Genomic DNA, 15,090 nt, shown 5'->3' on the forward strand with positions numbered 1-15,090 from the left:
AATGCACGCTGGCAGCCAGATAAGATTACCAGTTAGGCGACTGGACGCCAACGCAGACGACGAACAGGAAAGACAGGAATTGGCCGCGAGGGTCTCGCTCCGATGGAAGAGCCTGAATCTACACCCTGACGAGGATTGCAGCACGCCCTTATCTCTGGGGTTGTAAAAACTAAATGAGATTCTTATCTATCACGTGCAAAACTGAAAGTGCCAATCCGCCCCAGTGGTTGTGATAAGCGCCTACAATGCGTCATTGACTGATTAACTGAAAGTCAAAATGACACTCGTAGGTAAGATTAAGGTAAAAATGCTAACCCAAATACATTTGTGAAACTGGTTTTCCTAACTTTCCGAGAACCCGTCCGTCCGTCCGTCCGTCTTCTTCCGCTTATCCGGGGTCGGGTCGCGGGGGCAGCAGCTTTAACAGGGAAGCCCAGACTTCCCTCTCCCCAGCCACTTCAGCCAGCTCATCCGACGGGACCCCAAGGCGTTCCCAGGACAGCCGAGAGACATAGTCTCTCCAGCGTGTCCTGGGTCGTCCCCGGGGCCTCCTGCCGGTAGGACATGCCCGGAACACCTCCCCAGGGAGGCGTCCAGGAGGCATCCGAACCAGATGCCCGAGCCACCTCAACTGGTTCCTCTCAACGTCCACTTTCCGAGAACCCTGCACATAAATCTCAAAGTTTGTGGCCATACATGGACCAAATAAAATGTTGCGTCACCCGTCTAAAATAACAAGTTTCCAGTGAGTTTGGGAAAGTGCAAGTCCTTAAATTCACTTAAAATGGCAGCTTCCCCAAAAAAAATTAATTAAAAAAAAATTAAAATAAATAAAAAGAGAGAGCAATGATGATGACATGTCAAATCGGTAAAATTACCGAATGAACAATAACTGACCTCTAAGGGGAAAAAATATATATATATATAAAAATAAATGGCAGCTTCAGAACAAAATGGCCGACTTTCTGTTCAATTTCATGCCTGGGTCCTTGACAGTTTCTCATACACTCTGTTGAAATCTAATTTTGTGTTAAATCTAATTTTTTTTTTCTTCCTGGAGAGCTCAGTATTGTTCATTCGGTAATTTTACCGATTTGACATCATCATTGCTCTCTCTTTTTTTTTTTTTGTGTATGTGGGTGCGTACGTGCATGTGCGTGCGTGCGAGTGTGTTTGTGTGTGTATTCATTAGTTCACCTAAAACCTATTAAAAAAATCCCATACCGTTCACCTAAACCGAACACTTCCAGCCAGAGTCGTGAGGCCGTCAGGAGACCCGAGGAAGGACCAAAGAAAGGAAAGGAAAGTGAAATCCAGCGCCGACCAGACACCACCCACCAGGCCACCAACCAGAGTCCTTCACCAACCCCAGAAACATCCAAATTCCAACAAATCAGGGAGACTTCAAGAGACCAAAGGAGAGACTGAGGAAAGGAAGGAAGGCCACATTTCTAAAACTTTGGCCTACATGATGCACAAATGCTCATCTTGGACTAATAAGGGCAGGATATGATTTGACCATGTTATGCATACAAACTGCATCGTTTTAAAGTCTTAGCATGGAGGTGATATTTCTTCATCCATTCAGCGATATGTGACCCGAGATTATTCGCCGGACACGGCTACGTTTCCGTGGCGTCGGTCACGGCAATAGCATCTGTTGCCGTTTCCTGACAGCGGCAATTCGTCAATAGAAACTCAATCCGCCGCCTGCTCGCCAGGTGCGGCGCGATCATTTAGCTCGCCCCCGTACCTCTACCCCCCCCCCATCCCCACCCCGTAGAAGCACATTTCCCCGCGTTCGCCGTGTCCGACAATCTTAAGCCTTTTTAAAGCCCCGGTGTGTGTGCCGGTGTGACTGCAGATTACAGCGTAGCCGGAGAACGGTGTGAAACAAAGCCAGGGGGCTTAGGCGAGAGGGGGGGTGGGTTCCAATGCTTAGGGACTTGTAGCGTAAGGCCCGGGAGTCCGTTCCCTGGCACAATGCGCAGAAGAGGCAATTAAAGGAATGATTGTCACCTCTCAGCGCCGAGATAAAACCCTCGTACCTCACCCACTCCTCCCCTTCGCACTATTGTGCCGGGTCTCTAAAAGGGGGGCCCGGGGAAGAAAGACTTGCGGCATTACATTTATACGACAACATCCTCAAATGTGTTCTTTGTGTACTGCTTGTCCTTTAAATACTCTTCATCGGAGCACGTATGGTATTAAAATGAAATGTTGTCGGGCGAGAACATTTGTTGCGCAAGCTATCGTTTTTGTTGTGACGTATTCACAGCTGTCTTCTGTTCTCGGTGTTTGTTTTGCCCGAATTTTTCATTTTTATGTGTTTCGTTCAGTGTCCAAAAATGGGCATTGTTGCGTAAATGAGGATTTGTTGCCCACACGAGCGCATGATCTCATTTCAGTGGTTGACAGAAACGTTATTGGTTTTCATTTTCCAAAAACTTTTGACACGTTTTCACACATCGCAGTTTGCAGAAAGCAACAAAAAATATGCTGTTACTGTTTTGGTTGTGACGTACTTGCATTTTTTTCCTGTTTTCAATGGGAATGTGGCTAAAAAAATGTATTTAAAAAAATGAACAAAAAGAGAGCAATGATGATGACATGTCAAATCGGTAAAATTACCGAATGAACAATACTGGGCTCCAGAAGAAAAAAAAAAAAAAAAGGAAATGTGGCTCGTTCACAGTTTTCACCTAAACAACAGCTAAAACTTGTAAAAAAAAACAAAAAAAAAACAAGCTGCTCGAATGCAGAACTCTAAGACTCATTTTAACTAGGTTGATAATGAAGTGAAATGATGTTGATTCAAACACTCTTTCCCATTAACGACAATTCACAAGCATGCGAAAACATTGCTTACGGCACTTATTAAAAACAAAAACGCCGGCTGTAAACACTGAAATCCACACCTTGCTGGCATCCGTCGCTCTGAGCCAACGAGCCGCTTTCGCTTAATTAAATTGCTCATCGCCACTCGGGCTTCCGTTGATTTAGTGCGAGCGCTAATTAATGTATCGCGACTTACGTGGTAACCGTATTGTAAAAAAGGAGTGTCGGGAACGGCTGCATCGTGGCAGAATCAGAAAATAATAAAAGAATGAATGTCACGATTGAACGATACCCATGATATGAAACGATTCGTGTTTCATTTCTTGATACAAAGAAAGAAAAATGCCCGTCCGGGGGTGGCAGAGGGCAAAAGAATCTGCTGTTTATGTGTTAGCAGCTTTAGCTTCAGAGAAAACAATGATAGGAAACAGAGGGCAAATTTACTACAGGAAACCCCCCTTTCACACGGGGCTACATTTTCCCACTTGGTGTGGCTGGCGTGACTCACGCGACGACGCTTGCGACTTCCGCAACCAGACCAGACGCTGTCGAATCCATCAAAACCGGAAACTCTCTCTAGTTGTATACTTTCAACAACACTTTAGTCACACCTGCACTTCTTTGTGTCAAACGCGCAAATGAAGTACGATTATCCAATTTCCTCCTCTCGTGGTACTACCAAAGCAAGACTAATTTGATTAGAGATTCCTTCCCCTCGACAATCGCCGATTGTCGTTTTTGGGGGAAGATTCCCTGTTCTTGCGGTTAGCGCTTGTACGCGGGGACGAGGGACAAATGGTGGCTAGCGGGGCCGCAGGAACGAGAACAAGCCCAGATGGCCAGATTAAATGAGTGTCGTGTAATGTGCGGTTCAAATTGGAGCGGCTTGCCATGGCATTTTGGCAGAACAAAAGGGAACACAATTAGAATGGAGCTCCATCGAGAAACCCAAACACCTCAAACTCACAGTTACTATGCTGCTACTACCACAACATGGACAGACAAAGTAAGATGATGTATTGATGAAAACATCTTGCGCAAGCCACATAAATTACAGCCTGTTACCTTGTTTGTTGGCGGTTTAAAAATCGGATCAATTTGTCCGACGTGCCAAAAAGTTACCTGGTGAAAGCAAAGTTAAAGAGAAACTCAACGATGTCATTAAGGAACGGCGCCATTTACACTAAACATACAGTAGTGACAGTCGGCATTTTCGCATAACTCTCGGCACTTTTATGAGAGGCGGCGGCGGCCGCGGCGGCAAATCGATACGCCGTCGTGTTGCCTCGTCCCCCGAGGCTTAATTCGCAGAACGGCAGTGTCACAAGAACGGAGGATCAGACGGCGGGGTGAAAAGGTAGCGGGTGTTTATTAAACAGATGCGGCGCGGGCGGTTGGCGCTGTGTCGGGGAAGATGGACGTAAAGGTCAATAGAAGCTAAAGTGGGATTAAAAACTCTTAGTTGGATTTAATATGAAGCAATTACTTCGACACAGTCGACAGAATTCAACTCAATCGAGCGTCACTTTGGGAGCAACTTGGTGACAAAACGGCTAAGCTCGCCAAATGTATGTTGGTTTAGCATGTACACAATTAACACTTCAGTCTGACAGCATGTTTTCTTGAGGAAATTTTGCATATATATATATATATATATATATATATATATATATATATATATATATATATATATATATATATATTAGGGGTGTTAGAAAAAATAGATTCGGCAATATATCGCGATATTACAGCGCGCAATTCTTGAATCGATCCGATATGTGGCCGAATTGAATTAACATTATTTTTTTTATGGGAATATACAACAAAACGTCTTACTTAGGTTTAAGATTCACACATTAAGCATGGAAGAATGTTATATTAATGGAACATTAAGCCTTAATACTTTTATTTCAGTGCTGTTCAAACATGAAACAGACTGCAACCTGTTTGTTAAATGCAGTGGCTCGGTTATAAGTCTGAATTTTCAGATAAATAATTACATTTTCATACAAATCTTAGTGTAAAAGTTTACTGATTAGTATTTTCTAAATTTGAGTAAAAAAAATAAATAAATCGCATTAATCAGTGTTTTAGATTTGCATCTGGATTAATCGGTATCAAATCGAATCGTGATACGAATCGAATTGCCAGGTACTAGGCAATTCACACCCCTAATATATATATATATATATATATATATATATAAATAAAATCGTATTGTAGTTCTCTTGTTTTTTTGCGGGGTTTTTTTTTACATATTGAGAGGAAACCAAACCAGATGGAAACTACGTCATGAAAACAACATAACAGCTTTTATTTCTGATTTCTAATTGTACCGAGGCTTTTGTGATAAGACTAAATTGGAATTAATGAGACATCAATTTTATCCAGAGGTTTTTTTTTGTTTTGTTTTTTTAATATATAAACGTCCAACCCTGGAAACTGACCAAACCCACCCGAAAAACGACGAGAATGTAAAGGTATCAAATATCTTTAGTACTGATTGTTCTAATAGGAGGGATAGAAATTGATTTTGCATCATTAAAAAAAAACAAAAAAGCAAGTGAGGTGCGAGCATCGATTATTTTTGTCCACGTCGAAAAGGTTGGCCTAACCCGATGCCTGACGATTGAGAATGTAGTCAGTTAGCTGTTGTTAGCTGAGGTCGGCCAGTGTGCACGTCGAGTCCCTTTACAGAGCCTTTGAATGTGCTTATTACGCATTTCTTTTGTCACTTTTGCTTAATAAAGCGATTAAGAGCGCCACGGTGACCATCGCTAAACACTTGTGGGGGCATTACAATATGTTGTAACTAGCGAAAAGTAGCCTGTATTAAATTGGCTGCAAATGTTTAAATAACCGTGTCATGCACGTGCTGTTGTGTAAGCAGGTTCTGCTTGCTTTGCAGCAGACATATTATAGTTATTACACTTGAGCTTAGTTTTTTGTGTGTGTGTGTGTGAAATGATCCCAGATTTTGGATGGTCTCCGTCTATAATTTATTTGCTGAAAAGGAGACGTGAAATAATTGTTTTGACCGAACGAAAATGTTGATTCAGCTTCACAGTATTGTGAACGTTAAGCCATTCTACACGCACACACAAACGGAGCCTCTCAGGGCCCGACCAGCTGTCCTGCTCCCCCCCCCACCCTCGATCTCCATCCACACCCACGGGAGCAGCAGCGTATAAATCACACGCTGGAATGAAGTCGGACGTGACGCACACACACAAACTGTCCTTCCACACCTCCGCCACTATTCCACTGTGCCGGAAAACAAGCGCCTCCTTTTCACAAAGACACCCCGCCCACACCTACGTTCGGGCGGCCTGGAAACATTCCAGGAGCTTCTTTATCTCCCACCTGAAGAAGACCTTTGCCTGCACGAGCGCTAACGAGTCGGGAAAGGACTTAACGGGTTGCAAAACGGCCGATAAGGAGAGAAGGTCGCGTTGCGTAACGAGGGTCGGTTGGGTGGCACGTGTGACGTAATGCGACCCCCTAAGATGGCCCTTGATGAAGATGGCTATAAAAAAGCATCCTGGCGGATGAATACAGTTAAGAGAAATTTTGCATTAATGTGGCTAATTGCAACAACGTAAGCCCTCAAAATCAACATTGACTTGATTCTGGCTAAATAAATAAATAAAGAGGCTAACGGCTAACACTCATCTGAACGTGGCCTTCGCTGGGTTCTGTGTAAAAAGGCAGCTCTGGCTAGCTTCCGTTATGGCTAATTTTCAAACATGTTCAAAGTGGAAAAGTTCAGAAACTTGTTTAATGTTAATGTTAATGTTTATGGAGGAACTCCGTAGCACTTACAACATGAACTTATGCTAAAAAAAAATAATAATAATATTAAACACATAGCTCTAGTCAAATGCAAACCTTAGTGAGCATATGTTAGTGTATAGTGTGTATCATAACGGTGAAAAAAGATGACATCACATAGATAGAAACAGATGTTTTTTTTGTTTTATATCCGAAAACAAATTATGTCTTAAAAAGTACACAAAATAAATCGCATTAGTCACTGTTGCGCTTCACAAAAAACTAATTTCCTCTGCTTTTTGGTTAAAAGCGGGTGACTGTGGTGAACCATGCTGGAGAAACGTTTGCGATATTCCGCGGATCTAGAGACATCGGTCAAAAAGCTCGAAAAACAGCAGGCAACATCCACACTTTCACCACTTTTGCATGAAAACAAGTCGTCTTTCTCCAACTCATTTGAGGTCACATTTGTCAGCACAAAACTACACCGGGCGGAAAATTCACGCCTGCTTGCAAAGGCCGGAGGCCGCTACTGTACATATATGGAAGGAAAACGTAGCGGCAGAAACGCTCCCGTCCGTGCCAGTCAAGCAAAACATACGGAAAAGACGCTCACTCTTCGCCTTTCGCCGGCTCCACGTGGAACGTAAACATCAGTGCGGGCCGGTCAAATAAACAGGTAATAAAGCAGCGCCTCGCTTTTTGCTTTGCGACCGTCGCCATGGTTACTGGGGGGTTGCCGCTGCTGAAAAGAGACCCCCCCCCACACCCCACCCCTCTTCGCCATGTTGCGCACACGTGAGCATTTGCATTGAAACATAAGATTCAATGAAGCGCGGCGAGGCTCGGGCACGGCGGAAAAGAAAACAACCCGCTGACCCTCCGGCCCGCGTCGAGAGGCCCCACATTTCATTTTGGACGGCCCGACAAGTGGGGAGATAAAGACAGGAAAGGAAGGGGGGGGGGACGCTAAAGGGGGGCTTTTGTAACTCGTCACTCTGTCCGGCCCTGCTTTCTCTATTTTTGTTTCCTGGGCGCATTTTGCCCATCATCATCATCATCATCCTCATCCTCGGCTCGCCTGATGATGAAACAAACCCTGACAGCCTCTTTACATTTGCAAAGGCCCCTGCAGCAGCTGTGCTCGTCCCACACTCGCGCACGCACACACAAAGTTGGAGTGTGAGGCTCCAGCTGGGGCCTACAGGAAGGAGCGGCCTCGGTGCGGCAACAACAGCGAAGAAAGGAAGAAAAAAAAAAAGGCACCAAACGCTCGGCGCAAAGGCCTTCGCTCGCCCGTCTTTTTCACTGTCGCCGCACGCAACACTGCTACTCATTTTTGGGCTTAAGAGAAAGCTGGTGCACGTCTTTACTCAACACTGACTTGACTCTGCTGTGGAAACAGGAGTTCAGAACATTGCGAGTATTCTCACATACCATTTTTGTCATTATTTTCCTTTTAGGCCATCAAGGAAATTGAGTTTAATGTCCTCATGTGACTTCAGCCGCATTTGTGGATACAGGAGCTCAGAACAAGGAATTTCCATCCGTCAAAAACGCTTTACTGCGTAAACATCTCCACAGATAATAGAATAGGCCACAACTTTGAACAAAAAGTAGGTCACCGGTGATGTGATGAAGACATCAGCTCAGTGAGCACCCCAAACATTTTTTTTTTTACTTTTGCCAGTCGTGTAACGAGTTAAAATCCACGTTAGGCTGCTCCACCTGACAATAGTGTGGAAACAGGAGTTCAGAACATTCACAAAAGGACATCTCATTAGAAATACCTTTCAATTAATAATTTCCACGTGGTGAGAACCAACCAAAAATGAAAGCTGGGCTGCGACCTACTCATTCAATTTGGATGATTGCCTAAGGGGGACAAAATGGAGGGGGGGGGGGTGCCGTGGATCAGCTTTGCCTGGTTTGCTTTTATTAAGCTTAATCAATGATTTCATTACCAATAAAGATGGGGCAGTGTTTATTGGGGTCCGGAGGGGGCACGGGGTAGGGGGTTGGGGGCTCGTGTTTGAAGGGGAAGGGTGAAGTCGAGCGTGCATAATTGTCTTACGCTAATTAAGGGAGGGCACCGGGGGACTTGGGGAAGGGGATCAACCTCGATGAAGGAGGTTAGCGGGGGGGAGGGGGGTTGTTACAGGAGGGTTTGGAGTTGTCCTTCTAAGTTTGTTGCAAATTTCAAAGCGCCGACTGCAAGCAGCTGCTGCTCAATTCAAGACAGATGTGGAATATGTGCATGCTAGCGGCGGAAAAACGCCACATCGACCCAATCGTGGCCCTTGAGAGCATCTCGACGTGAGGTCACATGTAACGTCGCGCACTGTCTGTCAAAAAAAGATGAGCTACTTCTCTGCTTTGTCAAGTAAAAAATAGAACTGAAACAAGCTAATGTTAGCCATGCTACTTAGCTTCTTAACTGCCACTGTAGCACATATTTTACAGTAATTATTTCACGTTAACTTTCATAACTGGTCGCCATGGGTCATTTCGAGACAGGCTTACGGAGGATGCTGTGTGCCCCTGTGAAAGTGCACAAGGCTGTTGTCAAATGGAAACTTTTGCGGGGTCTCTGTGTGAAAGACAATAATGATGTAATTTATCTGGTCGCAGGACACAGCTTTAATTGGGTTAAGTGTATAAAGGCATATTTGGAGGCTAGGATGCAGGAATGTTCCTTATGTAAAATATGCTGAAACAGCTTCCAACAAGTATTTGTTGTGACACTGGATGGCTTGATTAATTAAAGGGCAAATGCGCAAAACTCCTAGGTCTTCTTGTATTGCAATTTGCAGAATCTCTGCGTTAAAAGCTCCGATTTGTCGTTAATTTACAACACTGGTGCAACCAGTCCGGGTTGAAGATTTACATAGTTCGTATTTTCGCAAATTCACAGGATCTCTACGTGAATACAACTAATGACCTGTCTTGCCTTATAGTTACTGAGTTCTGTGGGGGCACATCAAGATAGCTACTTGCTACAAATGTTGACAGCTCTCTGTGTGAAAGTTTCAGTTATCAATCATTTTCATCTATTTGATAGGCTGCTGCTTTTGCTGGGTTCTGTTTAAAACATAAAGGCCAATTGATGCTAAGTGATCTGTTTCACAGGATCTCTGCGTGAAAGAGGCTAACGACCGATGGGGAGGAAAACAAAAGCACTTCGAGCCACCTTGGTGATGACATTTTGATTGAATGCTGTCAAAAAGTGGTTAAATACTCAAAGTACATTAATTTGAATTATTATTGTTCATATATTTAAAAGGTAGACGACAAAATAAAACCTGAAATCGGCTGTTTTGTTCCCGGCAGGCCGAAATTTGACTTATTTTTCTGTTGAAAACGAGCGTGCGCTTGAACGCACCATCAACAACCCGTGTGTGTGTGTGTGTGTGTGTGTGTGTGTGTGTGTGTGTGTGTGTGTGTGTGCGTGCAGCAAACTTTAAATGGCCACGCGAGACGTGCAAGAAAAGGCGACTGACTACAGCAAGTTGAACACTCAACGACACGTACATTATCCCCAAATTCACACAACTCTTGCGAGCTGAGAGTGAAATCGGTCACGGCACGTCACACGCGAGGAGAAAATGGTCGCTTCTCGTCACGTACGTGAGCCCCCCCACCTCCGACCCCCTGCAATGCGACTCGTCTACACGAGCGGGTCGCCCTCCTCAAAAAGCCCATTTGACGCTAAACAAGGCACAATTTTTTTGTCGTTTCAAGAGAGGAAAACAAGGCGAGTGGGCTAACCGCGCGAGGTTTTGCTTCGATGTTAGCTAGCTAGCAGAAGGTCACGCCAATACCTGCCGGATTCTACTCTCCCCCCTCCCCGCCAAAGTAGTCGCGGGTGCAACCCCCCCTCCCTCCTGTCCTCCCACGGAACACACTTTGAAGTATGGGGGTAAAAGCAAAGAGAAAATGCTGATTTTGCGTGACCCCCTTTCCTCTGCTCGCTCGCTCACTTTGGCGAGGGAGGGGGTTATCGAAGGGACCACAGACGACAACACGCTCGCGTGGAATTAAAACACACTCCCGTGATATTTAAATCCCCCTCTGCCGGTTGTTATTATTCATCAACATTTTCACCCTCCACAAAAGTGAGATAACGCGAAGAAACCAAGCTGAGCCAATGGCCGCCGATGCCGACGACGGGGCTGAGTGGGCTCCCCCCCCCCCCCCTCACTGAAACGCGAGCCCACAAAAAGCCATTTTGCCTCAAAATTAAAGACACGTCGTGTCAATTTAACACAAATTAGTACAATTAGCACAAAGAGTGGACACAATGTAACCAGGCACGGTCGCGAAACGAGCAACCACGGCACAGAGATGTCAACAAAAGCTCCCAAAGACTGACGACTTAACCTTGACAAAACGCAGCATTTTTTTTCACCAAATGGAGTAAAATGAGAGATTTTAAACATGTTTTTTTTTAATGCACGATCCGCCTGCTGGGAGCTTCACCCCCCTCCTCCTCCTCCTCCTTCTCGCCTCCTTTCCTCCAAATGAAAGTTGAAGCATTTAAGGCAACAAACTTGAAAGTGTACTTACGTATTTCTTCTGAATAATATTCCTTTTGGGTCGTTCTTTGCTCATTATGCACTTTCTCCCCCCCACCCCCAAAAAGGAAAACTAGAAACGAGAGAATGGCCACATGAATGTCTCTCCCCCCCTGAGGAGCACCAGCGAATTTAAATCCCCGAAGAAGAGAGAGAAAAAACCCTTTAAAAAAAAAAGCACAATCCTTCCTTCCCTCGGCGTTTATCCTTCAAAGTGGGTTAAAAACCGGCAGAATGTTCCCGTTGGAGGGCCGACGACGGACCGAAGCCGAACTCACTCGGGGGTAACATAGCCCAAACAATCGCAACATAACAATAAGTTCCGTTCGGCTGCTCGGGCTCGGCTCCCGGTTCTTCTTTCACCATCGTCCGTCAGCGTCACGATGCCTGTTCAAATCCCTCCTCCGGGAGACAATAAATAAGGTGAATTAAAAAGACGAACGACATATGTATATAAAAAATAAAAACCGAACGCGTCTTATGTCCTCTCGGTGTCTCTCGCCGGAGCTTCGCTGCTGCGGTAGTCGCGAGAGCTTCTCCAGCGGCACTGGCGAGTCGAGTCCGAGCAGCTCCTTTCTTCCCCGGCGTCAGCCTATCACGACGCGCGGGAAGCAGCGGCAACTTTAAAACCCCCTCCGAAGCGGCCCCACGCAAACAAAACCCACCAAAAGAGAGCCCATGCAACTCTTGATCTGTCCGTGCGTGGCTTTACGTCACGTGTTCAACACACGTCGCACTCGAAAGGGACTTTTTATACGCCATTGAACACAAATTGAGATTTGGATGCAAGAAAACTGGGAAATCAGAGCATTGACGTGACAATTGAACGTCCCTTAAAGTTATACTTATTATGGTGCGTTGCATTAATCTCGGAAATCATAAAACTTCAAAGATGGGAACTCAAAGAATTTGGAGTGCAAAACATGATCAATATTTACTAAGTGTCTCGCTCTAAATAGAGTTTTACCGGCATTAAACTGAAATGGAGATTTTCATTCTAGAAACCTGGAAAATCTGAGCATCCGTGACACATTTGAACCCCCCCTTAAAGTGATATCTATTGTGGTGCTTTCAATAAACCTGTGAAATCTGAAAACACGTAAAAGCTGTGAAATCATAAAAACAGTTACAAGAAACAGTTATAAATTATAATTACTAGGGTGGTTCCATAAACCGTTGTAATGTAGAAATTATGATACACATTTACCGCCTCACTCAAAACTGAGTTCTAACCTCATTAAATCGAAAATGGAGATTTTCATTCCAGACAGCTGGATGGCAATTCAGAGAATTTGGTGGACAACAGAATGACCCCCAAAATTCTAATCATGATGCGTTTCATAAACCACGGAACTCTGAAAAACATGAACCATTTTTACAATCCAGTTTATTGTATTCTTGATGTAGATTTAATTAATTTAGAGTACATATTGCCTGAAAACTTAACGCTGCATTTCACAAGGAAATTTGAAGATAGTGACCTCCGATTTCGGATCAATGCTTATCGGAACATTTCAGACCTCTGAATTAAGAAAAATGGAATGGAAAGTTGAAATTTGTGTGATGTCTTCCAAGTGTAAATGAATGTTTTGACAAAATGGCCAAATAATGCCATAATGCCAATTTCTTCAGTCATGTTTTGTTTACATTTAATCTTGGAAGGATTTTCAATTGTGTCATTGTCAATCAATTTAAGGTCTTAAGATAGGCCATTATATCTATCATATAAAGCACAGACTGCTTGCCTTTGTTACAATACTTTTTATAACAAACTTTAATCCACGAATAGAAACAATAACACTGTAACTATATTCAACCTTGTCTGTACAAAAATAACACATAAAAGATGCAAAACACAATCACAAATGTTACTAGAAACAGCAACAAAGCATGATGGGAAAGCTTCCCACGATTGCCGTTGCTCTCTTCAAGTTAGCGTCAGTCAGCTCAGTAGTAAACCAGAAGTGGTGAGAATACGTTTCAAAATAAGAGCACAAACAGGAAGTACAGTGTTAGTTGCTTTAATATTGCTAGTATAACTTTATTTAGTGTAAAATGTCTTATCCTAATTAATGTACATTTGCTTATTGGTTCCTTTTTGTTCTTTTTTTGTGTGTGCCCATTTTATGTTCACATACTTATGGAAATAAACACTGACCGTGCTCCTGTAAGAGTATTCAATTGTAAATGACATTTTCGATCAAATGCAATATGAATATCGTTAGAGGGAATGCTCATTTATTTTACATTGATACACTAACTGTAAAATTTTGTATGTTCATTAAAACATGAACTAAAGTGGGGTGAAAATGAGTCCTCGTCCGGCCATGATCTGAGCAATATGCTTGTTTGATAATGCCATGACATCACTGCAATTAAAACGCAAACTATGCTGCTTACATATGCTAAATAGCACTGGTGTGAATGCTTGTCTCTCAGCATTAAACACAATCAGGTCGGAGGTTTTAAGAAGTTGGGGAAGAAACAAAGGGACAAAAGAATAAAAGTCAGAGGCTTCTCACTGTTTATGTAAATTGACCCCCCCCCCCTCCTTCCTCCCCGACCCCCTCCCTCTACTCACAACCAACCCCCCAGCATTGTGACCTAGCATGAAACTGCAAGGTCTCGCTCTTTACAAAAAGTCAGACCTCGAATACTCCACTATCTGCGGCATCATGCTAACTTTGGTAATGCTAATTCCAGTACAGCACAACTGATGAAAGAAAACATCAAAGAAAGACTCTTTTTTTTTTTTTTTTACGCACGCTCGTCATTTACACGCTTAGCAGACTGAAACTGGAGCCACGAGTTATTTACAGTATCCTAATCTGTCCAATCATTATTCATTTTGCCCCTCGATCAATGTCCGTCTGTCCCGACAGCCTCAGGAGTCCTGCGGGCTATTCTGAGTCTGCTTTTTCGCTGCCCCCCCCCCCCCACCACCCCCCCGACCCCACCTCCCCCCGTTCCTCCCCTCGGTGTTGGTTCGCTCGGGGGGTCTCGAGCCCCGCTGGCTGGTGCTGACATTTGGGCCGGCGTCGATCGATGAGACGAGCTGCCGAGGGATCTTGATGGGGAAGCGTCATTAGCACAAACGCTAGGCTAACACAGAGCTTAGGGCCGGCCATTGTTGTTTTGGTCGTGACAGGTTTAGCGTTGCTATAAAACAATGTTGATTTCGAAACACGACAGTTTCGTTGTGACATCCTCGTAAATACTACAGTATGAATACGCTAAAACATTATCACTAAAAATGGCAAAAACAATGCAAATGTGAGTAGGTTTTACAGCGTTTACACAAAATGGCTTCCAACAAAATCTTCCAACAAGAAGACGATGCCCTAACATTGTTTTGAAAAACTTTTACGGACCTGCCTACGCTGAACACTGAAAATGTTTACAATGTTTATAAAAAAAAAAAACCCTGTTCAAAAACAGTTGGAGAAATGTTTTGAAACAAAACAACAACATTGTTATCTAGTGCCAGTACGATTTTTTTTCCCCCTTCACCGTTTACACGTACACACAAAAAACGGTGAAAATATGTTTTTCGGAATGTGTTACGAAATGACAAATGGCAACAATGTCTCTCATTATTAGCAATTACATGTTAATTTGAAAACTTACAGACGTCTTTTCAAAAGTTTGCCTTTTCATACTCTGATTTATTGTTATCACAAAAACATACGACCAAAACAACATAACTGCTGTCCACTGTCAGCAAATTTGCTGGCATTTAGATGAAAACGTTAACTGTGTCGTTTCCCAAAATTTCCACCAACCCTTCGAAGCGTGTCCGATCATGTTTCGCGTTCACATGAAAACGGTTGAAAACCGTTTCCAAATATTTGTGTTTTTTGCATCGTTGTCATATCAACAAACAACCAAAATGACAAAATTGCGATCC

At 43.7% G+C, this 15,090-nt stretch overlaps 1 protein-coding gene across 1 annotated transcript in view; it reads right to left on the minus strand.

Moving 5' to 3' along the window:
* jarid2b (jumonji and AT-rich interaction domain containing 2b) overlaps nt 1-11,915 on the minus strand; it is a 70,068-nt gene extending 58,153 nt beyond the window's left edge. The window contains exon 1 of the mRNA XM_077548462.1: nt 11,176-11,915. Coding sequence (XP_077404588.1) covers nt 11,176-11,220 — 45 coding nt within the window. The 5' untranslated portion in view covers nt 11,221-11,915. The remainder of the gene's footprint in view (nt 1-11,175) is intronic.
* Between the last annotated feature and the right edge of the window lie 3,175 nt (nt 11,916-15,090).

The sequence above is a fragment of the Vanacampus margaritifer genome, chromosome 17 (assembly GCF_051991255.1).
Source record: "Vanacampus margaritifer isolate UIUO_Vmar chromosome 17, RoL_Vmar_1.0, whole genome shotgun sequence".
Taxonomy (NCBI): domain Eukaryota; kingdom Metazoa; phylum Chordata; class Actinopteri; order Syngnathiformes; family Syngnathidae; genus Vanacampus; species Vanacampus margaritifer.